At 35.6% G+C, this 26,591-nt stretch overlaps 1 protein-coding gene across 4 annotated transcripts in view; it reads right to left on the bottom strand.

Annotated features, from left to right (window-relative positions):
• CACNA2D1 (calcium voltage-gated channel auxiliary subunit alpha2delta 1) overlaps positions 1-26,591 on the bottom strand; it is a 368,426-nt gene that overhangs the window by 17,211 nt on the left and 324,624 nt on the right. Inside the window, exons 19-35 of one of the 4 annotated variants that reach the window (XM_054270564.1) lie at positions 25,869-25,925; positions 21,984-22,055; positions 20,792-20,863; positions 16,983-17,044; positions 15,245-15,321; positions 13,257-13,317; positions 11,461-11,558; positions 9,418-9,502; positions 9,144-9,206; positions 8,050-8,153; positions 6,717-6,803; positions 6,289-6,356; positions 5,016-5,054; positions 3,755-3,826; positions 3,150-3,302; positions 2,999-3,051; positions 61-116 (exon numbers count right to left, since the gene is read on the bottom strand). In XM_054270564.1, the coding sequence (XP_054126539.1) occupies positions 61-116; positions 2,999-3,051; positions 3,150-3,302; positions 3,755-3,826; positions 5,016-5,054; positions 6,289-6,356; positions 6,717-6,803; positions 8,050-8,153; positions 9,144-9,206; positions 9,418-9,502; positions 11,461-11,558; positions 13,257-13,317; positions 15,245-15,321; positions 16,983-17,044; positions 20,792-20,863; positions 21,984-22,055; positions 25,869-25,925 (1,279 nt within the window). Of the gene's footprint in view, positions 1-60; positions 117-2,998; positions 3,052-3,149; positions 3,303-3,754; positions 3,827-5,015; positions 5,055-6,288; positions 6,357-6,716; positions 6,804-8,049; positions 8,154-9,143; positions 9,207-9,417; positions 9,503-11,460; positions 11,559-13,256; positions 13,318-14,019; positions 14,035-14,122; positions 14,179-15,244; positions 15,322-16,982; positions 17,045-20,791; positions 20,864-21,983; positions 22,056-25,868; positions 25,926-26,591 lie in introns of those variants that run through there. The other 3 variants (XM_054270555.1, XM_054270556.1, XM_054270558.1) reach the window with 3 other exon arrangements.

The raw sequence follows: 26,591 nt of genomic DNA, 5'->3' as shown, positions 1-26,591 counted from the left end.
GCCCAGATTCTTACCTTCTACTTTACTCAAAGTTGAATCTTTAGCATTCTTTTGACTTACCTGCTTCAAGGAACCGAGGAAAAGTCAAGCTCAAAAACAGCTGCTGTAAGATAGACCTGAACACAGAAAAACAACAGATTTATTATCAAAGGCTCTTTTTCTTCTTTTTATTTTAATGCATACTTAAAAACTACTCAAATATAAGTTATTAACAATAATTTTTTTATGCTTTTGCCAGTTATCAAAGCTGTATTTCTTTAAATCTTGCAGCATGACTGGTTTTCTTTTCCCACATTTTCACAGGTCTTTCACACTAATCTTTTATTACACTGTTCAGATTTGCTGTAATATGTGCCCACAAGTCACATAATGGAAATGTTATCACACCATCCCTGCCCCCCTTTTACACCTCTGTTGGAGGTGGAAGAGGCATGTTGGTGTTTCTCTACAACTTAAACCAGCTGGAACTCCTTTCTAACACTCAGGGAACATGCTCCTGAATTAGATACTTTACACTGATTAAGGTTCATTCAATCTCTGAGGAGGAGATCAACACTGGAATACTGTATTTTAAAAAGCACAACTGTAAGAGTTGACTTTTAAAATCATCTCTATTCTCGCTCTTGAGCTATGGACTACATTTTCTTCCTATATATGCTGTTGAAATACTTAGGCTTAAAGAGCTCTATTTATTGATTCCTTTTTCTTCACTGATGATGGCATTTTTTCCGATTTTATTTGTTAAAGTAGGTACCAGCTTGCCACATACACGGACCCTTTCTCCTCCACCAGCCTGTCAAAACAGGAATTGCAACAGGAATATTCTCTGACTCCCTGCTTCTCCTTAACCTTACTAATTGTATTTTCCAGCTGTCAAGTTTTAGGCTTGCTTCTACTCACAAACATGAGCCAGTCTCATCTCATTCTTTTCTAACACTTGTTCTGCAGAGAGAAGGGACTGTATAACTTCATTCAACCTGAAAGATTTTCCTCATTTTCTAGTGTGATTCCTGTGTAAAGAAGCTGAACATGCCTGTCACCTTCCCCATGGTGGCATTCCCCAAAGGAGTTCTGGATTCACATCCACGACTCTGTGCTTTGAATCATCAGAGGGACAGCACAGAGCAGTTACGGACCAGAAGAGACCTGATTCTATTAAATAGTAATGCAATTTGCTGACAGAAAACAGTAATCCTTTGTAATGGCTTACCTCAGAGTTTACAGGGAACTGAACAAAAAAGGCAGCCTGGGAAAACTCCTAAATCTCCTGACTTAAAGGAGCATGAAGGAGAAATGACACGCACTCTCTTAACCAAATGCTGATGTATTCCATATAAATTTTGAAAATGATAGCTCACACCTTTATCCTACATTTTTTGCCTGAAACTCTATAGCTCTCTTTAATAACCTGGTTTCTCTTATTTCCCTGTACTTGCTTTTGCCAGGTGTCTCACCAAATCCATTTTTTGGTCATCTCTTTTCACTTTGCTTGCTTAACGGCCTTCTCTGCCTGCTTCTGACCTAGATTCCATTAAAAACATGGCCATAGTAAAGTACTTTAATGCTGTGCTTTCAAGTTAAACATCACACAAAATAAACCTCAGGTCTAAATTGAGACCAGACCGCTGAGTCTGATTTGAACACTGATAAACTGAAGTTTCTCTGTTTGAAAAGAACTCAAATTTCTCTTCTGGATTATTGCCCATCTCCAATTTTTGAAGCAAGAAAACAAAGATTATTTCTCTTCCTCTTCACTAAATGTAACCAACAATAAAAAACAACATACTGTCTTCATAGTGCTTCTGTGAGAAAATTACTATACAGTTTTTCAGCTGCTACATGTTTTAAGACCTAGCTTTGTAAAGGAGGCAATTTTTTTCCAGTTTGGTAGTTATTATTAGGAAAAAAAGTTTCATGAGTCTTTAGAAGAAGGACCAGTCTCCAAGGGTGCAATTCACACCACAGCAAAAGCACCACGTCCATGCCAATTGCTTATCCCCATAAGGAAGGTGCTGAGGGAAGTAGCTGCTGTGAGTGCCAATCAACGTGGCTCTGAAACAGGTAAAATACCCCACCTGAGCCCTGTGCCAGCTCTGCATTCCTCAGCAGAGAAAAATATGGGCCTGTAAGAGGCTGCAGACGAAGGCACAGGAATGATCAGAGGAATGGGATACTTTTGCCATAAGGAAAGGCTGAGAGAATTGATGTTCACTCTGAATAAAAGGAGGCTCCCAGGAGAGCCTTCTTTGTGGCCTTTCAGTACTTAAAGGGGGTTTTTAAGAAAGATGAAGACAAACTGTAGCAGGACCTCTACCAGTAGGACAAGGGGTGATGGTTTTAAGCTGAAAGAGGGAAGATGCAGACTAGATGCAAGGAAGGTATTTCTTACAATGAGGATGGTGAAACACTGGCACAGGCTGCACATAGGGGTGGAGAGGTCTCATCTCTGGGAACATTCAAGGTCAGGTGGGATGGGGCTCTGAGCAACGCGATCTAGTTGAGGATGTGCCTGCTCACTGTAGGGGAAGTGGATTGGATGACCATTAAATATCCCTTCTAACCCAAATGATTCTATGATTCATGTGTTTTGTAAAATGATTCACTGAAAAGCAAACATTGATGTTCTTAGGACTTCTTGCTAGAAAAAGGCAGAGATTATATTCTGAAATAGGGAACCAAATGATCAATAATTCAAAACATGATAATTTAGACTTCACAACTGCCCATCATACTTAGGCCATTAATCCAAACTCTGTTTCCTGAAGCTGATTTTGTAGTCAGAACACACAATCATAAAACCTGTCAAGAGCAGTTCTTAATTGAACTGTTGACAAAACAGTCATGTTTGAGGCATAGCTAAGAATTTTCATTACGAGAAACTGCAGAAACAAAGGGTCCAGAGAACTTTTATGGAGGAAAAAATCCAAGTCAAATAAAGTTTCAACCCACTGAATAATTAGAGTTTGGATACAGAGATTTCCTACACACTCATACTTACCAGGCTGCTGCTGAAGCCCACCACCCAAGCTGCAAAATATCTGTTATTGTAGGCTGGGGAAAAAAAAAGCAAATAAAAGAGGTTATTTTATTTATGTAAACAAGTGCAGACTTTCAATGGATTGTCAGCCACTGCACATGGGACTACCGACCACATAAGCAGAACGAAGTCCAGCTCCTTGCTTTGGTTCTTCTTCAGGATCACAGACTGACTGATAGTCATAAGACTTGTTAAAGGCATACAGGGACATGTTAATCAGGTTTCTCATCAGGCCAGGATCAATTTCACCAAAGAATCTTCCAATCTGATGGGGGGCAATACAGAGAGATAAGGTAAAACATTTCCAAATATTTTTCTCGTAACAAAGTGCACAGTTCTAAATTCATCAGTTAGACAGTGACTGTAAAATGCAGTATCAATGAGACCTTGCCTGGGGAAGAGCAAGAAGAATATGAGAAAGAAGGTGTATGGATAACATATTACTTGTCCTCGCCATCTTAAGTCCATTGGCAGCCTACAAGCCCAATGGCAAAGCACAAAGAATGAAACTTGGTAGCAAGTTTGGTGTTGTCATCTATAAAGAAAACTTTAAAAAGCACTAACAACCCCCTAGAACTTCTGATCCAGCAATATTTCTGTGATTCAGAAATCTTTAAAATTTTTAGAGTAAATTGAGAGTTAAATGCTTTTTTTTCTTTCTCTCTTTGAACTTCTTCCTATTGGTTTTCATGTTCAGCTCTTGTAGAATATACATACCTGTTGTGTATATTCATCTCGATTGGACATCAAAAGAAATCCACCATCATCAAGGATAACACAGTCCACATGCTATTGTAAGAAAGTGAAATATTTTTACAGGAAAGATTTGTCAATAGAACACTCTGTAAGAAGCAACTTTTAATTTATTTTTTTTTCCAAGACATCAGAGTATCTTCAAATCACAAACCAATAGCCAAGGGCCAATTTTAAGTTATAATAATTAGCATTATCAGTATAATAAAAGTTTGAACAGATCAAAGGCTCATTTGTGGCTTAATTTCATAAAAGTTGTTTTGCAAATTCTTATTTGCTCAATACTTTGTTAGTTCCAAGAGTGCTATATCCTTATTAAATCTGATTATAACTGGAACTCAGTTCATAATAAGGGGCTACAACTTCTCATGTGCTTCAGCCATGTTAAAGTACTTTTCCATTTGCAGATTTCAATGGTAAAAATCTTAAGGGCAGGCTCCCAGCTTGCTAGGTGTGATTATTTTCACTTGTCAAGGACTGTAGTGGGATTATTCCAGGTGTCAGGTGCAGGAATGGGAAACCCACTGATTCCATCCATATGCTTTGCACTTTGTAAAAGATCCTTGCAGCCAGAGATTGGAGAGATAGCAGTGAGGTCAAATAGATAACTCCCCACAGTACCCTTTCTGCTGTAATTCTTGCGTTTAATGATCTTCACATTCCTCAAAAGAGCTCAGAAGACCTGAGCACAGAAAAGCTTTTAAGCACATGGCAGAACCTGATATGGTGACAGTCCCTGGATCTGAATGCCAGCAGAGCTATGGGGTCCCCTGATCCTGAGTGTGCTGGGAACCAGTGACTGGAAAGGCACTTTATGGACTTCGGTGCTTCTAAGTTTGCACTTGCCCTTCTCTGAGTTACTCTTTTCTTTTAGAATTTTAAAAATTATTATTTTTTTTTTCTCAAGATTTGTCTCTTGTTTTGCAAATTACTGTTATATTTTTATCACTTTTTTTGGACATAATTTTCTTTTGCTTTTCCTGTATATTCTTCTTTACACGTGTTCTCATAACTTCATCACCATAACCACTTCACCTGATTTTATGCCCTCTTTCTCCCCTTCCCCTCCTGACCTTCATCTTTCTCAAGACACAAACAACTAAACCCTGTTTTCTGTGAAATTAACACTCAAATAATAATGATAGGATCTGTCTTACATAGATCTAGAGGGAAGGAGTGAATTTCAATACTCTGTCAGAAATTCATAAACTGAACATTTTCTTACCATGCTATTTCTTTCACAGCCACAGATTTCACTGTTGCACTAAAAAAGAGAAGTATGATAATCTTCATAAAAATGTTATGAAAAAACCTGTATTTTGAAGTTATATTAATCATTCAAGAAAAAATTATTCTATTTTCAATATCTGTATATAAACTTCAATTTTGAGTGTGTTTCATTTATCAGAAATATCTCTCTTAACAACCTGTATTCTGTAATTATCAATAGCACAATCTTGACTGCCTTCCTCAAAGACTCAGATACCCTTTAACAGTATGCTCAATATACATAAATAGTTTGGAGTACTTGTCAGGGCGTCAGTGCTGTGAGCATAAAGCAAACCAGAAAGAACAGGAGCATTCCCATGTGTTTGGAGTTTGGAAGGAAAGCCTTCAAAAGTATCTTTTTTGACCATGAAAAGCTTCAAAGCATGGGAATCCTGTGTGGCAAAGGAAGCCCATCAACCCAGCTGGCTTTTATGGCTTTGATTCCTGACATGTTTTTTCATGTTCTTGCAGTATGGGTACACACACACACAACTGTGTCCTTGCATTATGTCCTCAGCAAAAGAACTCCCAGGTGATGCTGCAGTCATCAGCAGTCTCTCTGAAATACTCATCCTACTTTCCATCTTTCACTTTTGCATTTTTGTCCCCAACTGTTCTGACTCTTAGGCAAACTCTCTTTTTGATTCCCTGAACATACAAGCAACATTGCCTCACCCAGTAAGAAGCATAAGTTCTTTAAGTTTCTTCATTTTGTGCCTTTCCTTCCACAGTTCACTATCAATTCCATATTTTCTCTTCATTTAACCTTTCCTCCTTCCCATTTAAACCTCAGATGCATTACACATCAGATGCATGGAATGAAATATTTAAGCACATATTTCATTAAGTTCTGCTAAAATGCTGTGATGTTGGATGCAATATAAACCCTTACTGTTCACTGCTTACCCATCCTGGATATTAAATAAGAAAAGATTCACCAATTGTTTTGCAGATTTTATTCACTGCTACTGCAGAGTCTTACTACTAGCTAGAATATGTCATTTTTCTTTGTCCCTATCCATGTCTTATAATTATGAAAGCAAGACACATACAAAATATGGCCTATTTCAACATAGATTTATCTTGTGCATTTGGATGATTTAAATACCACAACAACTTGGCAACTATGCATCTGTGTGACTCTGGCACAAAGAGACAGTAAACCTATTTGCATCTGAAGCTTTGAGAAATGCAAATAAAGTTCAAAAAAGACTTGGTCAATTGCTTACCAGGCTCTTGATTGTGGTTTTTGTGAAATTGTCCATCCAGCTGGTTGCATCAATTTTTATTCCAACAACTAACAAGAAATACATGAAAGTTTTTTTGAGTAAAATGAAGGAAAAAAAAGGTAGCTGTATAATCCTAAAAACGGGGGGGGGGGGGGGGGGAATTATAAAGACAGCTAAATCACTGAACTGGAGAAGGATAAATTACGATTTTTGTTGCCTGATCACCAACATCGTTCATGAGACTAATAAATTTAACACTCTTACTCAAATGCAAACAGATTTCCACTAGAAAGATTAAAACTGTCTCAGAGAAAATAATGTTATTATAGAGTGAAGTTGCTTTGAAATCTCAATTAAATTCCCAATTTGCTGTTGAGCAACAACCAAATAAATAAAGTATTTCAAGTTTCAGTACCACTCTGTCTTACCTGCTGGCTTCAGAAGTTTCCCATCAACTTGTATTTCCACAGCCTTGCTTACCATAATACCTGATTCATAGCTATTGGCACCACTTTCTGACAGCACAGAAGAGAAAAAAAAAGAACAAACAGAAAAAGAAGTTAGGGTGACATGAAAGCCTCTTCCTCTGGAAAAGATATTATTATTCAAATACCAGGCTGATTTTAAAAAATCCTTTTCCAAAAGCACTGACCCAGGTGCATTTATCACCTGTGACAGCTTAGATCACTAACACTGGCATGAATAAGAAATATTTGTGTTTACTTTTCCTCTTTTTGTTCTTTTTTACTGCTTCATAAAGTTACTATAGCCTTTTCTTCTGCTAACAGAACTGTGAATACTTGTGCACATGTGAGCAGCTCTGTTAAAACCAGGATCAGAACCAAAGATTTTATCCTGATGTTGTCTGTGTATTTTTCAATGCAGAGCATACTGACACCACTCACTAATGTACAATTTCTGCTCTGACTGACTTGAAACTGTTTTCAACACTGTTTAATTTGAAAAAGCAAGTTAAAAGTAGATTCCCTGGAGCGGTTTGAGGAGCAGCAAAAGGCTTCAGGGAATTTTATTAATTAACATCTTTACATTTTACTGAGAAAATATGTAATAAATAATTATGAAATAAAAGTAAAGAAGGATCCCATATGTTTAAGAGAGGAGTAAGTGATTTGTGGTAGCATCTGTTTTTTGATAAACTTGAGAAGGTTAATGTTCCTCACATCAATAAGGAGCATTTGCTATTGTGCTTATGTCAGTTTTAAATGTCACAATATCCCAGACCAACTTGTTTTGGTGAATAAGGGCAATTCTAAATAGAATTCAAAAGCAAAGTTTAAACTAGGTAGTGGTGCAGTGGATGGAGCTATGGGCTCTGGACCCTCATGCCTGGTCCCCCAAGTCAGTGCTGGGGATGCTGAGACAATATACAGAACTCAGCTCTGTTAAGACTTTAGGTAGTATTTCTGTCTATGAGTGCAATTTTATTTCACTTTCTGTTAAAATAATTCTGCCAAAGTATCTCTCTAAAGCAGTGTTTCAATACACTGAATGAACACCAGTACTTGGTATGTTTTCACTTAGGGTAATTCTGAGCACACAGGGCCACCAGACTAGTTGACAAATTATGATGACCTTGTTTAGTGCCTCCTGGCTTCTCCTTAATAATGGAAATTATCCCAAGACTTCCTTCCTTGTGAAGTGTCACGCTTGAATCTTTTGTCAGTGACCTCATCTGGTATGGGGAACTTCCACTTGTACTGAACTAGCTAATTCTGACATTTCTAAACTGTGATGACTTACTGTTGTAGTATGGAGCTGTGAAAATGTAGTTGTCATTATCTAAACTCCTCTTATAGAAGCTGACTTCATAAGTTTCAGCATTTTCCAACCAGTCTTCTCCTGCCCTAAATTAAAAAAAAAAAAAAAAAAAAAATCAAAAAAATACAGTTTAGAGTCTCATTAAATCTGTTCTGGGGGTTGTTTCCTTCCAATATTTCACAGTTGGAAAACGTGAGATTTATTCTTAAAGTCCTCAGGATCTGTCAGTTTTCACTGGTTAAAAGACAGGTGTAATCATTAGGAAAACCCCAAACAAACAAACTTTCGAGAAAAAAAAGAATTATTATTCTTGGAAAACCAATTTAGTCTCATCACGTTTAGATTTGTTGTGACAAATACAACTGCAACACTACTTACAACAAAATCTAAAGGAACCTTTACAGCACACGCCTACTTTGAGCTTAATCCTGAAAGATTTAATATAGTGAATAATCCCAAAATAGGAAACAAACTCACTTGCAGGTAAAACTCATTGCCATTTTCACATTTTGGGGAAACACAGAATAACCCAAGGAAATAGATAAATCTGCCATTTACCCGTAGATCTGTACTGGTGCCCTCACTATTCCCAGTCACTCGTGGGGAGTGTGTCTAGTTTCATATCTAATTTCACATTTTCTTTTTGTCCTCTGTTAATGATACATTTTTTCTCTCTTGAAGTCCCTGGACCTTTAGGTCTAATCTTGGTCTAAAAAAATAAAATATCACCCACTACTTTCCAGTATTTGCAGCCTGCCAAACAACTGAGTGCTTGGGGGTAAATAGGAATTAGCATGGCCCCACTGCTGCTACAAAGGCATTGCTGTTACTGCTACTCAACCCTGATTAGAAACTTGGATTACAAGGGCCTGTCATGAAAATAACAGGACAGATTAGATTCAAGCAGTGACACAGGTAAAATAAACGAAAAACAAGGCATTCCAATAATTTCATAGCTATGAGTACAAATTAGACCCTAGGAGACTGTAGTTTTTCATTCAATAAAGCCACTCTTTAACAGTCCAGCCTTTCAGACTTTAAAATATCATATTATACTATTTTGTAATAATTCTTACCTTTTGGGGAACACTCTAGTAATTCCACCATCAGTAACAACAAATTGTGCAACAACTCCATCGCTGTAAATAAAAATAAGATTTAAAATGAAAACTGACTGGAATTCTCACAAATTTCTATGTCAAGGGTTGCCATTAAAGTGCATAACTGTGAATAAATACCTTTTCTCTGTAACACTACCTGCATATCTGTATATTCACAGAGATGTATAAGATTTTGTTTCCAAACTCTGAAATGCATAAAAAACCCATAGTCAATAAAAAGAATACTTACAGCGACAGTTTACTCCAATAATTTTGGACGAGTTCATTTGTAAATCCTGCATCCAGCAAAACTCTAATGACCATGTCAGTATTGCCTATCAAAAGAGTTAAAATGTAAGTCATCTGGAACCATATGAGATGGAGTTTCAATAAAAGCCTAAATCAAAATTCTGAGTTATCAAGATTCTCCTTGAATGTTAACAGTGGCTGTTAATAGTTGACATTCTGCCTAACTTCAAATGATGTCAGGTAATTAGAGTTGGATAGATGCTCTCACACTGTTGAGTTCAGTTAAACATTTTCTTTGTATCCTAAAAATGTCTTTGTGTCTCAGGAATAAGGAAAGTTATAAGGGCCGCAGCTTTGTAAAGCCCCTAAAACTGCAAATTAACCTATTTTTAAAGCATGTGTTCATTAAAACACTTTTTATCTCAGTTGATGCAAGGAAAGAACAATTCCTAATGACATTCAACTACATTTTAAATATATTTAGATCAATTAAGTCCCAGGCTCTCAATTAAAACACATTTGTCATCTGCAAATGGATATAGGGAAATAAACTAATTTTGAATCAGTAGCTTAGACAGAGATGCCATGCTTAAATTTCTTTTAAAGCATGGTTTGTGCTTCTCAAACATCTTTTTCAGTAACACTTTAGCAGAGTTACTGAAGATTATTTCAATGTGGGAATTTTATTTGTTATTTCTTTTGAAGAGCATTTTTAGCTGAGATAATTTCTATAGCCATTCAGTCCTTTAACTCTGTTAACACTGTTTATTTATTAAGGAGAGAATTTTTAAAGTTACTTAATTATTAGAAAAAAAAAAAAGGAAAAAAAAATGCTGCATATTCCAAACTGAAATAGAGCAATAAGTGGATAAAATTTTGGAATAATTACTTACTAAGCACGACTGTATACTATAAAATCATTACAAGTGTCCTCAATATTTGCTTAAATATTACACAAGGATTTTCATTTCTTGTTAAATTTTATGAAATTATCATTAATTGTTTTAATTACTGGAGGTGAATGTTTTCATTTCCAAGACTGAAGGTGAATGTTTTCATTTCCAAGACTCAGTCAAGGTATTCAAATAAAATTTCAGTCAGTCAGCAATGTGTCAATTAATAAGATAATTCTATTAAAACAACACCAAACACCCATACAAGCACACAAAAATATCCTTTTGTGAGAAGATATCATATCTAAGTGGACATTCCTTCAGTTACATGGTCTAGCACAGTAACAGAGATTCTTTCTGAATTGAGCAGTTTTCCCTGACACCAACATGTCAAAAAGACTTCAGGAAAACAAGGAAAAAAAAGAAGTTATTCCAAGTATTTATAAATTATTAATAAAGATAAACAGACAAGTATGTACCAAACAAAATCCAAACACTGATATTTTCTGGAGAACAAGACATTAGCACCTTACTGATGGTAATAACTCTTTTATTCTAAACAGAGGTTAAGGCCCAATCTCAAAAAATGAATTAATATCTTCCCAAAGGGCAGTGCTCACCACTGCAGCAGTCACATGGATTTGTGGTCTTCAGCTATTCAAGCCCAAGTGAGATCTCTTTAACCAATTTGTGAACCAGCAAAATAACTTCTTTATCTTTTATTCTGGTTATTGGGTATTTCAGTCTTGGACTTATTTTCTTTACTTTTTTTGGAATAAAATTACAAGAAGCAGGTTGAGGATTTCATTACAAGATTTTGAGTCTGTTTGAGACTGGCTGCTATGCTCAAGCAAGAAAATATAAACTCAAAAACATTTGGAGTGTATTTAAATGAACCAGTATTATTTGATGCTTCAGCAAGATGCTGAGAGGAATTATGGAAAACACAGGATGCATAATGCCCTATAAACTTTCTTAAATAACGCCAGAACTTGAAAACTAAGTTTACACTCTCTACCTTGATAGAAAATCCCAAGCACTAGATAATTTGTACTGAAAAAAACAAACCCACAAAATTTGAGCATGAACTCTCATCCACGGGTAGGTATTTTCCTAAGGAAATATTTCAGTGAGGTGAGAAGTGTACTTACATGATGAACTGGTTGGAGTATTTCTGTCAATGAATTCATTGAAATTTAATAGAAATTCAGTGTTGTTTTCTGATTTTTTTACATCGTTACAGTATTCTCTGAAAAACAACAAAACATGAGTTTTCTTGTACTTTTTTTCTTGTGTTACTAAAGCAGAAAATTTAAAAGTCCGAGCAGGCCTGCACAACTATTATGAAGTAGCTGGTATTGCTGTGTCAATTGGCTGCCATGATCAGTATTTTCTGATTACCGTATCAATCATTCAGACATCTACAGAAAATAAAGTGTTCAAACACCCGCCTAAGCATTTGTCAAGATTTGGATTGTAAGAAAACTGTATGCATGAAATAGGGAATAGATTCCCAGAAAAAAATAACAGAAGAGTAGTGTAAGACATATTAGGACATCATTGTCTGTACACTAAAAATGTGCCCAGTGAATTTAAATTGCTTCTGGATTAACCTGTACTGGAAAGAACCTGGTGAAACACAGACACCCCCTGCTCAACTCAGGCCACATTTATAGCTTAAGGCCCTATCCTCTGAGGAGTGTCAAATGCAATTTTATTAGGGTCCAAACCACATGAACATATAAACACCCTTTGTTTTGACATATGCAAAGCAGACAAACAGTAAACTCCTGTCCCTGGTATAATGAAATAAAGCAATGTATCATTGGGCAATTCACTGAATGCAGACAAGCAATGCAGAAATCACTGGGCATTTTGGAGGCAAATATTATGTGATGAATGGCATTAAACAACTGTAATTAAAATGCAAAGAGTGTTTAGCAGTAAAGCAGGGGGCTCTCTTTTTAAAGTGAGCTTTTATATGAATTTAATTTTACACACAAAAGAAGTGTGTTCAAGTATTCCATATGACCAAGATATCTTATTAACCTTTATTTACCTTACCAAAAGTCAGGGATACCACAGGCAGAATTCACCTTACTATACCAATATTCACATTTAAGCAGAGCTACATATCAAATAGACTTTGTTCTGCAGGACAGTGGGGACTTACTGGAACCTCTAATTGGTACAATTAATTCTCAATAAATTCAGTCTTTCAGAAAAATGAAATTAAAGAGTTAAATTAGGATACATTTTAAGACAGAAGAATTTACATAAATCAATCTATTAATAGAAATCGATCTATTAATTGAAATTTAAAAGTATACAGAAATTTATCAGATAAAAAAGAATGCAACAATTCTCAATTATCTTGACTGTACATAATTTCCTTTCTTTATCATAACTATCTTTTAGAGGAACTCAATTTTAAGGAAGTCTTTATCATATCAGGTTTTCCTTGCAAACAAAATATTAAGAGGGAAATAAGAACTGCAGAATTTCACATGAAAAAATCAAAATCTCAGGAAACTAACGAATTTAACAAATTTTCAATGACTTAATAGTTTTTATGTTCAATTAATTGAAAATTACCTAATATTTAAATAATAAAGAGCTTTGAAACCCTTTGTCTTGAAGTTGGGAAATATGCTGTGGTCAGCATTATGAAACCTATTTTAAAAATAGTTGTAAAATCTTAGAAGTCAGCACCACAAGAAATGCCCAGATGTGAATAAGTTTTCCATTAAAATATCAATATCAGTTTTTGCAGTTCTCTGACTAATATCAGCAGAAATCAGAGCCTGAAGATGCTATTTACATTCCAGCATGAAAAAAGATTGATAATTTTTTACCAAATGAAGCTTTATTGGTCAAATCAGTATTCTCCATGTGCTAATAATCAGTTCCGATGCAGAAATAACACATTACTGGGAAATCCACCAACCTGGGTGCTAAAAATGTATAGCCAGATTGATCAAAATCCTCAGGCTTCAGTGTTTCTGTAACTAAAAACATGAAAAGTAAACACCAAGTAAGTAAACTGGAATTTTTGCCATTGTTTCTCTTATCAAACTATTTGGCTAACTTCTGCAAGCATCCATGAATTTAGAAAGAAATGTTTTAGACACTTTCTCTCTAATGAATTCTAGGCTTCTCAGTATTTCACAACATAGAAGAAATTACTTGATTTTTATATACAATGTACAACTGGAAACAGTAAGATCATATCTAACAATTTATTTAAGACATTTAATTAGCATAGCAACATGAGATATTTTCAAATATCAAACAAATATCAAAAAAATGAAACATTTTCCCTAGAAGTAAACTCTGATACAAATAAATGACACTGAGTTTTTAGAACATTAAGAAAAATACTGCTAATATTTTCTGCAATAACGTGTAAAACTCTCAATCATTGTAGCATCACTGTAAAGCCTACTAAAAAATGGCTTTAAAAGATGACATCACTGAACACTGATGGGACCAAAGAAGGATTAGAGATTAGCAACATATTAAAATTTACATGAAAACAGAAAAATACTTCACTTTTGTTTTTCCCTTTCTATTGCTATGGTACCCAATGATCATGAAGAGAGTCCTGAGATGAGGAATACAGAGGAGAATATCCAGTAGGAATAGAAATATAAGTGGAAATTATCAACTGCAGTAAACAGAAGGAAATTGAGCAACAAGAATATACTTGCCCTTTTTGGATGTCACTATCCACCAGAAAGAGAAAGCAGGGAAACAGAAAAAAACAGGGTAAAGCACAAGGGGTCACAAACCAATATTTTATTCAAACAGCCCCTTGAATAAAAATATTGCACATAGATTCAAAGGTTCAATTTACAAACAGCTGTAGTCTGGAAAAAAAAAGACAAACATCTCTGAAGACTGAAGAATAGGTTCTTAGTTATTTCTCAGTACCTTCTATACACTGTGGCTATTTCAAGGGTCTGTTTTGCAGGTTTTATTGATACAAGTGAAAAAGCAGATGATCTAATTAATCAAGAGAATCACACTGCTTAAAAATTTTCCATATTGGAAAAATTTACAAAATAAAACACTTATTATTAAAATTTGCCCTATTCTTCTTCATATGTGGGAGCAATGGTAGAAGAGTGATGTAGTGCTAACTAAGTTTTCTCTAAACTGACAATATCTCTGCCTCTCTGAGGTTTTTTTTGTGTTTTTCAAACTTTCTATTTAACTACATACTTTTTCTAAATTTATCATAACACCTGGAAAAAGTTACAAGGCTGTGATTGGTTCTATTTTGTGTACTACCTAGACTACAGTTAAGCTACTCCTAAAAAAAAAACAAAACCAAAAAACCCTTTGAATACTGACAAGTATAATTTTCAGCTATCACTTCAGAATCTGTAAATGTTTCAAAATCAGTCTAATATAAAACTACAATGCAACCATCCACTAAAACTAATTGTAAAATAAATAAAACCTAACTGCAACCCAAACCAAAGAGGGCTTTCACATCATTCTAGCAGAGATAATTTGCTAAATATTATAGTGTAATTAAAATACAAAAAAGAAAGGTATACTCTTACAGTCTGTATTACTTTATTTTACTAATAAAATAAAAAAATTAAAAAAATTTTATCCAGACCCCTGTTTTACCCAGACCCTTAAAATGACAGCAATAGAGGATACACAAAGCAATGATTCTGTAGGCACAGAGCAAAGGGTAGGGGTTGTCAGTGAGACTGACATGTTCTGCACATATTCTATTTTTATAGAATATTTCTTGCACCTCAGAGGTTACAACAGGTTAGAATCATTGCTGAAGATTTTGGGTACATCATGGTAACATCACTGAATTCCACAAAATTTATGAGTTTCAAACATTGCTTTTTAAGTGAATCTGAGATTTGGCAATACCAGACAAAACCAGGAAATCTTTACAGTACTTACATCTGGCTAGAACTATAGGTTCATCTATTTTGGCTTTAATATAATAAAAGCTGTATGATGGTAACACCAGTGCCAAACTGCAACAGAAATGAGACAAGTAAAGCAATTATGTTATTTGCAGCAGTTTTCTAGTTTCAGCTTCTTTGTGTTTTGAAAGCAATTAACAATTTTGTAATTTGGACTGTCACGAGATGAGGCAAACACACTGTGAAATACCAGCCTCACACTCAGTAATAGACACAAGTACCTTTATTACAATCCTGATCATCCCTAAGTTTATTTTCATTCTTATTTACATTTTTAAACACAAATGTATCTGCACTGTTTAGCAGATACACAAGGAATTTCCAAATAAATACAAATAAAAAAATACATGATTTTTGTATCTTCCTCTGACACACTTAACATCCCAATATAACATGTCATGGTAATCACTGACTGCAAAAATATCACCTAGGACTGTGTTGATTTGCACACATCATATAACCAGAGACCCTCACTAATAAAACAACCAACAATATTCTCCAGGAAATGCATCTGGCAGTACTTGCATTAGCATCCATTGCATTCAGGATCCAAAAAAATTATTTTCTTTAATCATATAGTCACCACTAATAATTATTGGACATAACTGTACGATAATTAAAATTTGCAGAGCATTTGGAAAGTTTTCTTTTATATTAAAATTATTTTTGTTAAAAATGCAGGAATTATTTTTGCAGCTATATTCTACATATATGTAGAAGAGTTCAGTTCTAAAAATGCATGTAAAGGACAGGGGATATGAGTAATCATTAAATAAGTATCATCAACTGCCAAGTAACATCCTTAATTTTTACACTTGGATTACATCCATGCAGAACTGCAACAGTTCCTAATGAAGAGCTGCAGAAATTAACATTAAAAATCTTGCACTGTTGACCCATAAATGAGCTGACCTTTAGTGACACATTTGCAATTTATACGGAATATAAGTGAGATTGCTGAATATTTAGTGATAGCCTTCTACCAATTCTCCTCTAGGGAAATCAGTGGCAGTGTACCTGTCATTAACAGTTAATGCTAGCAGAAATTGCTAATTAAAACCTATAATTTTATGTTTAATAAGTTTTCTGCAAGGATACTCTGAGGATTTATTGCTATATCCCATGCCAGGAAGCTCAGGCAAAATTAGGAAGTCATGTAAATTTGATGTATTTCTCTAGTGATTGCTAGATGGCAGTCTGATAAAAATTCCCTTTTCTTACAGACTATAAAGATAGAGGCAGTTCAACAGAAAAATGGGATAGTGAATAGAAGATCCCAGGTTTATGTTCTGTTTTTAAAATGGATTTGTTTGCTTTTACACCCAAATTAATGTTTGCATTTTCAGTGACTGTACACCTGTGCAGAAGACAACAGAAATGGGAATCCAGCTTGTCTGAGGATTACTGTAATTCACCATAGCAGAAATAGCATTTTGGTCAAAATTTGACTCAATATTTATACCACTTAGTTTTGAACTAGAGTAGTTTAACTTTCCTGAGACTTGGAAAACCTTTTCTTGTTTTGGGTAATGTTAAGGAATGTTTCAACATTCCTTCTAACGCTACAATCTTGTGTGCTTAAATGAATTTGAAATAATATACACACCACTGTCACCTTAGCCAGTATAAAAGATGTAATGCTAAAAATATTAACCCAAATTAACCAAAAGGACACAAATAACAAAGGAAGCCAGTGGACAGAAATGAGTTACCTGTAATCAGTGCCATTCACAGCAGTCCATGTATATGTTCTGTTTCCTTTATCAATATACCTCTAAAAAGAGATATTGGTGAAAAATTGAATTATTAAGCTAAGGAGCTTCAATAATTGTGACCTTTCTTTGAAAAATACTATGTAAAATCAAGTACAAATCTTTTGTATTTCTATTTATTATTTTGCTAAAATCATGGGTTGAGCTGCAACTCTTTTCCTTAAATATATTCCAAACTTACATTTTGCAAAAGAATCAACCATATATTTTTTATTGAACATGAGCAGACTTAAATTTAAATAAAATCAGACAAACCTGACCTGTATTTTTCACATTAGCCAGGCCTATACAAACCATTAACTGTGTGATTCAAATTTGATAGAAAATGCTTTCTCTTTTATGGAGAATTTTGCACTTAAACTATGAAAAGATTAAAAAAAACCCTCTCAGTTATAAAAAGACTTTGTAGGTAAGTCTTTAAAAACAAAAACACCCATAGCCTATCCTTCCAGGTCACAGCACCACTGGCTTAATGCATTTCTATTTGAATCATGACTACAGGCACAATTCTGATTGTATAGACACCCCCTGCTAAACTTAACATGTGTTTCTAATCTAATTAGGAAGGTCTTGAATTTGGGAAAAAATGTAACATTGAAATAAATGTTTATTTTTAAAAAAAATTAATACATTAGGATAATCTTTACCATTTGTTTTCTTGTGGTATGAAAAATAGCATGATAGGCACAGTCCCACAGTTCCCCACAGATTTAATCATGAATCCACCTGGCTGACATTGTTTTACTCAGTTTTCCACTTTGAAAGCTATAAGATTATGCCAGCTGCAACATATTATTACTTTAACAATCAAATTTTTGTAAGTATGCCAGCAGTGAAGACTGTACAGCTGTTGCACTGCAACATTGCAAACATTGGTGAAAGGTACCACAGGTACAGCTTTAGGTTCTTTCTTTCCCTATGGTAAAAGGATAGTGAGAAAATGACCATTTGGAAAAGAGGCTACTTGTATGACATTAATAAATTGAAACCCTCTCATTACCTGGCTGCTGCTTTTCAGTAAAGCATCACAGGAAAATAACTTAATAGTCATTTTTGAAAGAAAATGAAGAAAAGATGAAAGAAAATGAAAAAAAAAAGGTAAAAGAAAATCATAAAGAAGATGCATATAACAGTGTCTTGTACTCTGATACATTTTATATTTAAGGTAAAAAGATGGTTGAAGAGATTCCTATTGAAGCCTATTTACACTGAATGTGTACTTCAGGCTAAAATCAGCTACCTGTACCTAGTGCCTCCAAATCAGGCACAGTGCCATGGGTACCCCCACAAGAAAAAAACAGTGCCCAAGGTGGGAGGGGAGGGGAGAGAAGAACGGGGCTGTAGTTAAATCCTGTTGCCACCAGCATTGTCACAGTGCTTGAAAGCAAATTGGCTGGAAGCTCCCTCCAAAGCAAACCCAGCGGATAACACATCCTCACACCTCAGCTCCCATTCACCTTTGCCAACTCCCTCACTCTGAGCCCATCCCATCCCCAGCTGATCACTGCCAAGGAACTCACACATGGCACTGCAGCTTTTGTGACCCTTCAGTTTTCACTGCTGCCCACCCCTGCTGCCAAATGTGGCAATGCTTTTGTTCCTATGGCATCTCCTCTGTTCCTTGGAAAGCCCCCGAGGCCTTGGGAGACTCCAGAGCACCCCACCCACATTTGCTACAAGCCCAGTCTCCATGCTGTAGGATGAAGTCATCTCCCAAGACACTGCTGGGGCCAGCTGCAACACAAAAGGAGAGCGATGCAAACTTAAACCAAAAAAGCAAAACAAAAAGAACATCAATTTTGAGCCCGAAGACTGCAACTGTCAGTTCAGAGCAGCCGACCACATCAGCCCATTTTATAAGAAAATATATGAAGCTATCAAGTGCTAAGTGATGCATGGCTCATGCGTGGCCCGTGGTTTAAAGCAGCTTTTTTCTGGTTCTAGCAGCCTGGAGCTGGGGGCTGCAATGGCTGGAAGCAGTCATCACAGCCAGACAGCTCTGGCTGCTCCTTTCTTCTCTCACAGAGGTCTGGGTAGAGGAAGAAATCTTGGGCCATGGTGAAAGGGAAGGTGAGGATAATTAATTTCATTGGCATTGAGACATCTGGGATCAAAGGCTTGGGATATTTTACTCCAACACAGACTGTGGTCTGGGCCGTATATAACTGGCACATTCTCATGCACCCAGGGATGTCACATCCTCCCTCCTGCCCAGATACTGCAACTGACTTCAGCATTTCCAACACTTCCCTCCCTCTTTCTTTGGGTAAAGAGTTGCAGGACCAACTGTTTCAGGTCTTGTGTAGAACAGAGCTGGAGAAATGTACAAAAAGCCTGAAATCTCTTTAAAATGTTTGCCATTAATGCAATTTCTTGTACAACCCTAATCGTGTTACTGTATTTTTATGACCTTCCAACCCTTCCTCTTCCAACCACATACACAGAGCCTTTTTCACCCATAGATCTGGAAAGGCACTCCTTAAACAAAACAACATAAATCTGAAAATGTGCCAGCATGGAGTCTCTTCCTTCAGCAGCACTTTATCCTCATCTCAGATGCCAGCAGGGCTTTGGACTCTGACAGTGGCTCAGGAATGACCCAGTTTCCCTTAAGGGAACAGACTGGTGGCATCCTAAACATCCTAAACAGCATCAGCTCCTGACACAGGTGAGGGGCAGAGCTGGCATCCACTGGGGCTTTGCCTCTCTGCCCCAGAAAACACCTATATGTGCACCATTCTCCAACACTGCAACCATTCAGGAAAAAACCACAATTTTTTCACAGGGCAGGATTTACCCAGAGATTGTAAAGCAGTATTGTAATGCTTGGTTTTAGCATTTTACTGTGAGAAAGCATAAAACACTAAAAGGAGGCAAGGGCACTTTTCGCACTGGGAATAGGGGAAAGTCAGTATGAATTAACTGCAAGTAATTCTTCTAATTGTTGTTGTAGTGATTTTATATCTATGGGTTGTGCAGTGTCTGCTAAGTCATCAAATTAAATATCTTCAAACTGACTTATGTTCAGAGCAAAAGAGTTCCAAAAAGCTGTTGTGGAACTGTGACTGTGGGGCACACTCTGGCCAGAGCTGCTCCTTCAGCACACCAGTCATGATTTCTTCTCACTGAAGTCCCCATGAAGTAGAGCCCTCATGTAATGACCCATATCAAATCTGAGTATTTCCTATTGCTAGAAAATGTCTGCATATTAGAGAAAACAGTAGCAATGTTTTTCAGGAATAAGTATTTTGGACAAGAAAATAAAGAACTCAACAAGCTGTTCAGAAAGTACATGATACAACTGTAAGATGAATTTGCTTATCCCAAAGAGTCTTCATTTATGGCTAAAAAATATTACTTTATTATTTTTTGCTCACAATTTTCTTCCAATTCAACTACAATATAAACTACCAAACCCATCCTCACACATCTCTGCAAGCAAATTAAGCACTTTGTTTTGGAACTCATGCACAGAAGTAGGCTGGGTCCATTTCCTGTTGAACAGAGTGTAAGACCTCATCAACAACTTCCTGATTAATGATGCACCAAAGAAACCAAGAAACAAAACCATTCTTTTTTTCCTAAGTACATTTTTTTTTACTATAAGCCAGTAAAACTAGCAAATCTGGAGGGAAAAAATGGTACAAATTGTCATTACAAAATGAATATCATAGCATTTCACCATTTCACATTATTTTTTCTGGTTTGGTTTGTTCATGTAAATGTAACTCTTTGGGTTCCTATCTTACCTCATCCTGGGACTTGACCAGTGTTTCAAATGTTTTTTCTCCACTTTCTCCATCTATCATTTTTTTCCGAATCTATTGGCAAGGAAAAAAAGGAAAAAGTGAAATAAAGAGAAAAAGTGTAGGTGTTGCATGTAACATGAATAATCATAGAAGTGACCAAAATATTTCTTAAAAACACAGAAAATGCTAATGCAAATGGAAGTCACAACTATTAAAAAAAAAGTTTTGTTTACAATTTTCAGATTTTTCCAATTAGTTGTTTTATCCAAATATATACCAAATCAGTAGAGTCAAGAAGCAACAATTCTGATATACTTTCAATTGCCAGACCATGCCATAAAACTCCCTGATGTTGGGCACAGACAGAGAGAGTGAATTCTGTGTGAAATGAAGTTTTCATTCTGCATGAAGAGAAGTTTTGCCTAGCATTTCTGGTCCCTGCCAGCACATCTGTGTGATTCAGGTATTAGCACTGATTCACAGAAATACTTTTGTACCAGGTCAAGAGTAACTCCCCTCTGAAGCAGCCATTTCAAAGAAATTTAAGGCAGAATTAAACAGATACCAAGGCAGGGTGATTACTGTCAGTATAAAAGAATAATTTCAGTCAAAAATATGTTAAAAATGTAAAATGTTTAAAAGCCTTTAATTTTATTTCAGAAAAAAAACCTAATTATGTTAAAATTTATAATTTCTATATTACAATATAGAAATTATATATAATTTACATATTACAAAATCAATAACTTAAAAATATACAGAAGAATTAATTTGCTGTCTACACTTAACTTTGTTTCTCAGTTCTCTTTCTTGACACAGGAACAATCTTGCATTAATAGGGAAATACTTTTAAAATATTTCAGGTAAATATTCTATTAAAAAGTGGTATGTTTTGAAAAATTTTTCTAGCTTCCTTTCCAGGAACTGGTACTTTAATGAAGAAGAATTTAAGTAGTAATCATGGTGGTTTTCAAAATGAGAAGAATATAATACATTGCCCTGGCCTATAAATAATGCTGGGGTTTAATTTTTCTAAATACAACTTTATCTCTATATATCATTTTAACCAATTTAAAATTCAGATTTCTGTTGAAATTGATACCCATTCAAAATCCAGAACATTGATTGGTTTGCAGTTATGACATGGTGAAACAGGAACAGCAACAGGAGCTAAGAAAGCAGGTAATCTCACCTCAACTTTAATATCATTTTCCAGTTCAGCATCTAGAAAGTCCAGCGTAACAGGTTCCTGGGATTTAGGATTCTGAAGCAGAAGATATTAAATGATCAAATAATAAAGACAGAGTACTTTAATATTACAAACCACTCTAATCCCTTTATTTCAAATTACCCTACTTTACTGGGTTTACTTACCCATCTGTTTTAATCTCTTTCAGCATTACTAGTGGCCCTTTCTCATTTATTTTATTTTGTTGAATAGGGAGGTTAATTGGATAAGTGAAAATCAAATTAATACTAATTGCCAGTATCTGTCCACAGCCTGTCCTGTATGGGGCTCAAGCAGAGGAAGAAGAGGATGTGAATCTCTCACTTGATGTCCTGCCTCCAAGAAAGGAGAGAGAAATTTGGGAGAGTTTTCCACCCAACCAGCAAGCTGGGCAACTGTACTCTGTAATTTTACCAAGAGTAAAATACAACACAGACTTGCTGATGTGAGGTGGGAATAGACTATAGTTCAAGATTCAAAAAGGCAGCAATTACAGCCAATTACTTGGGGTTTATAAAAAATAAACCCCATTTTTATTGTCAGCATTGCAGGACTTCCCTGAACACCTTGGAGTTTCGAAAGCATTTCTCTTGACATCAGTTACTGTTACCTCAGTTTAGAACATGGAAACCTGTGGCACAGAAATACTGAAACCCAATCTTCCAGACCTAAGGCACATTGATGATGTAAACCCTCAACTGTGGAGCACAGAGAACTTTGGTGACCTACATCTGTAGAAACCCTGGCCCCACAGGAGTGCTGGAAGCCACTGTAGCCCTGCTGAACTAGATCAGACCAACCTCCAGCCCCTGCTCCTTTCTCAGCTGCAGTCTGCATTTACTTGGCCAGAGCCATCTTCCATATGTGTTGTTGGAATCCAACTTTTTTTCTGGCAATTTTGCCTAAGCCCCATTGACTTTATATTGTGTTTGGTGTAAAAATCACCCATCCTCATCACCCAGTAGTTATTTAATGCACCCCCTAAAAGCAAATGCATTTCTTTAGACCTAGGAGTATGGGGATATATTACTTAACCATTTAAATCTGACAGTTCAGAGTAGAAAATGAAAAAAAAAAATATTAAGGGATTTCAGCAATTCTCCTATACTGACATATAGACTAAAGGTAGACTAAAGTTCCTTCCTTCAAAATTAAAATTATATTTCTTATATATTAGCATTCTCTGGCAAAGCTAAATGACAAATGTACATGTGACTGCTCCATCAAGGAATGCATACATGTTTCATCACAATACATGTATGTACTGGAAGCAAGTAATATCCTGAACAAATGGTAAAAGATGCCTTCATGTAACAGTCTGGAGTACTAAGAGCTTAACAACAGCCCTTATTATCAAGATTGCAATATAGAATAGTTCCAGATGACAAAATATTATTTCTTCCTTTTCTTGAGGACAAAATGTACATGTCTCTGACTATACGGAATCATTCTTGTTCTTAACAAGACTTACTGTCTGCTAAGAGAAAAAACAATACTTTTATTTTCAGGAGAGAATGTGTACTGAAAAGACTGCAGACAAAGATCCTGGGTATTTCTTTAAAATATTTACTGAAAATTTCAAGAAAATTTTGCATATCTATTATCTATAATTGATAAAGATAGCAACTTCAATATAATGGCATTAATGTTTGCTCCCTACTAATTCAAAATTATTCAAATATTGCTCTGCAGTTGCTTTTCCCTCCCAACAAATCCACACTATCAAAATAAGTAACAAAAGGCTAAAATGTAAAAATAAATAAAAATTTATATATCTTACATGCAATGGATAATGAATAGCATGGTCAAACCCAAACAGCATGCATGAAGGCATTGGCATGGCAGAGGAGGCATTTATGAAGTTCACATTCCATTCCAACACACAAAGGAACAGAGAAGAAAATAAATGGTAAAAAAAAAAAAGAAAAAAAAATAATGAAGCCATCACATCAAATCAAGGTCAACACTCATTTCAAATGATAACCTGGGCTAGTCATAGTCAAGGAGTCCCAAAGACAAAATAGCAAACTTTAATTCTGTGAAAATTCAAGTATGCATTAAATGTTCTTCTTTTTAAGATTTATATTATACCACTTCACATTTCTTATATGATACTTTTTAATCACTTTTAATAGGCAAAATAAACCTAATCATGTATAAATGCATTCTTAGCTGTGCCTGAGGCACAAAGACAACCACTAAGAGCTAGAACAGAAAATTCCTACACTGCTACTTTAAAATGGAAGACTAATTCCCCTTTATGTCTCTTTTCTCCAAGAATGTTTATACCAGTATTTGGGCTCCATAATTTTTATTTCCAAGGTTGCCATTTACTGGGGTTTATTCCAAGCCACGAAGAAACAAACTTACAGTTCAGTTTGTTCTTCTCTTTATCCAGTCATGCCCGTAACATGACTGGAATAAGCTCACCACCACCACCACATTCAGCAGCACAACTTAACAAAACAGAACAGAAATAAATCACCAGCAATGAAGCATGCAAACAAAAGGATTGCAATCCATTTTCAGCAGGACAAATAAAGGCAAGGATCTATAATTTCAATGACAACTCATGAAGGAAACAAAGAAAGAAAGAACTGGTGCAGCAACATAAAAAAAGTTAACTAAAATATTTTTGTGCGTTTTGGGAAGTCAGTTCTCACAAATTCTGTGGATGACCTTGTTTGCTGTGTTGCAGGAGCCTAGTTCTTACTCATACCTGCAGTACTAGTGAAGACAAAGGCCACTGGGCTTTTAAAAGAATTTTAAAAGAAGTGATGGAAAAAAGTCACAGAGGTGAACTCAGGAGCATCTGGAGGGGATGGGAGCCCAGAGCTTTTGCAGTGCCGACCTCCCTGGGCAGCAGGCACTGCCTGGCAAACCCAGCAGCAGCCAGACACACCATGGCAAGCTGAGGAGACAGGTGTGCTAAGAAAACCAAGATTTTTTTTATGATTCAGTGCTGATTTCTCCAGTGCACAAACAACAACTCAGCCCTGAGGTGGCCTTCTACACATGTTATAAACACAGCCACTCAATACTTGGTGAAATCACTGACCTGGATCAGGATTTTACACCATGTTTTACTGGTGTTGCTGTGCAGGCCACAAGTTTTGCATTACAGATTCCCATATGTGTAAGAAATCAAACTTGATATACCGTGTTTAAGTTTATTATTTTTCTAGTTACATAGTTAATATATTCCTTTAGTGATTTTTAAATTTTCATTATGTGTTTTTTTGCTAAGGAATTGCATTACATAAACATGACTAGTTACACTGTTCAGGCTAATGGCAGTTGATTCTGTGCAGTTGGGTCTGCTAAATTGGGAAAATCCCACATAAATAGCAGATAAAACATATTCCCTACTCTGAATTCCCCAGGGGAAAAAAAAAAAAAAAAACCAAACCAAAAAAACCTGAACAACTCATATTCTGTAATTTTATGCCGCATACACTGTACAATAAAACTTGGCAATAAAGTCACAAGAATTGTCCTCTGATCTTCTCTTGACTTTGGGTTTATGCAAGCAAAGCCAGCACAAGTAGTCTCTTTTTATTTCCACTCTTCAAATTAATTTCAACATCTGAAGAAGAATTTTTACAGCACGACTCTAATTAGGACCTATTAGTAAAGCATCATAATTTAATGGAATGCCCTTCACTACAGCCAATAGCATGTTTTCTATTATTTAAACAGGAAAGGATGCAAGCTTCATGCTTTGGAAGCTGTTTGTCACAATAAACAGTTCTCTAGTTAGATTTTTCCTAGTAAGCAGGGCAGAAGCTTTCTAATTATATTTCCAGGTCTATGCATTCTAATGCACTAATCACCTCCATCCAAAGTTACCTGTACATGGGGTCTCCTTTTTCTCAATTTAACTTTTGGTATGCCCACACCAATTTGCTGAAGTAACAGAAAAGCAGTAATTTATATTTTTGCACTATTAGTTAATAGCCTACTCATAGAATGGAAGTGTTTTCTCAACATCTGTGCTGTCCAGTGCATGTTTACTACTGCAAGCAGAGACCACCCCTCAACCTGATCATGAGTTCTGAGCTCTCTTCCAGAATTAAACACAGTTTTAGGATACGGAAACAAAAATCATATTTTATGATGTCATACTTTATGTATGACATCATAAAATATGTCGTATTTTAACATATGACATATGTTAATGTGAACAAAATTAACAGAGAGCTCTCCCTTCCACATATTCTGACAGAATACCACATAGAATAAGAATAGCTCACTTTTTGTTTACTTTTATATTTGATCCTAAACCCCAGCTCCTCTTAAGTTTCTTAAATAACCCTAAACAATAAAAAGGAATATTAGACTTCACTGAAGGCATATGGAGTTTTAGGACTGCCATTAAATGGGTTTTGATCAGAACCATAGTAAAAATGAAGAGAAGGATTCTAATCTTTAGACTAGATTGAGAAATAGAGTTATTTACTGCTTTCAAAATGTAATTAAAATTAAGCTTGTTAATACATGCTTAATGGACTCAGTTCAGTGACTATGTTTGTTTGATGGTGCATCCACCTTTTCTCTCCCATAAGAGTGGTA

Source organism: Melozone crissalis, unplaced genomic scaffold (assembly GCF_028551555.1).
Source record: "Melozone crissalis strain CALT ecotype California unplaced genomic scaffold, PUWL_Pcris_2 ptg000004l_1, whole genome shotgun sequence".
Classification (NCBI taxonomy): Eukaryota; Metazoa; Chordata; class Aves; order Passeriformes; family Passerellidae; genus Melozone; species Melozone crissalis.
The sequence above is the reverse complement of the archived record's forward strand: the minus strand, read 5'-3'. Positions and strand labels throughout refer to the sequence as shown.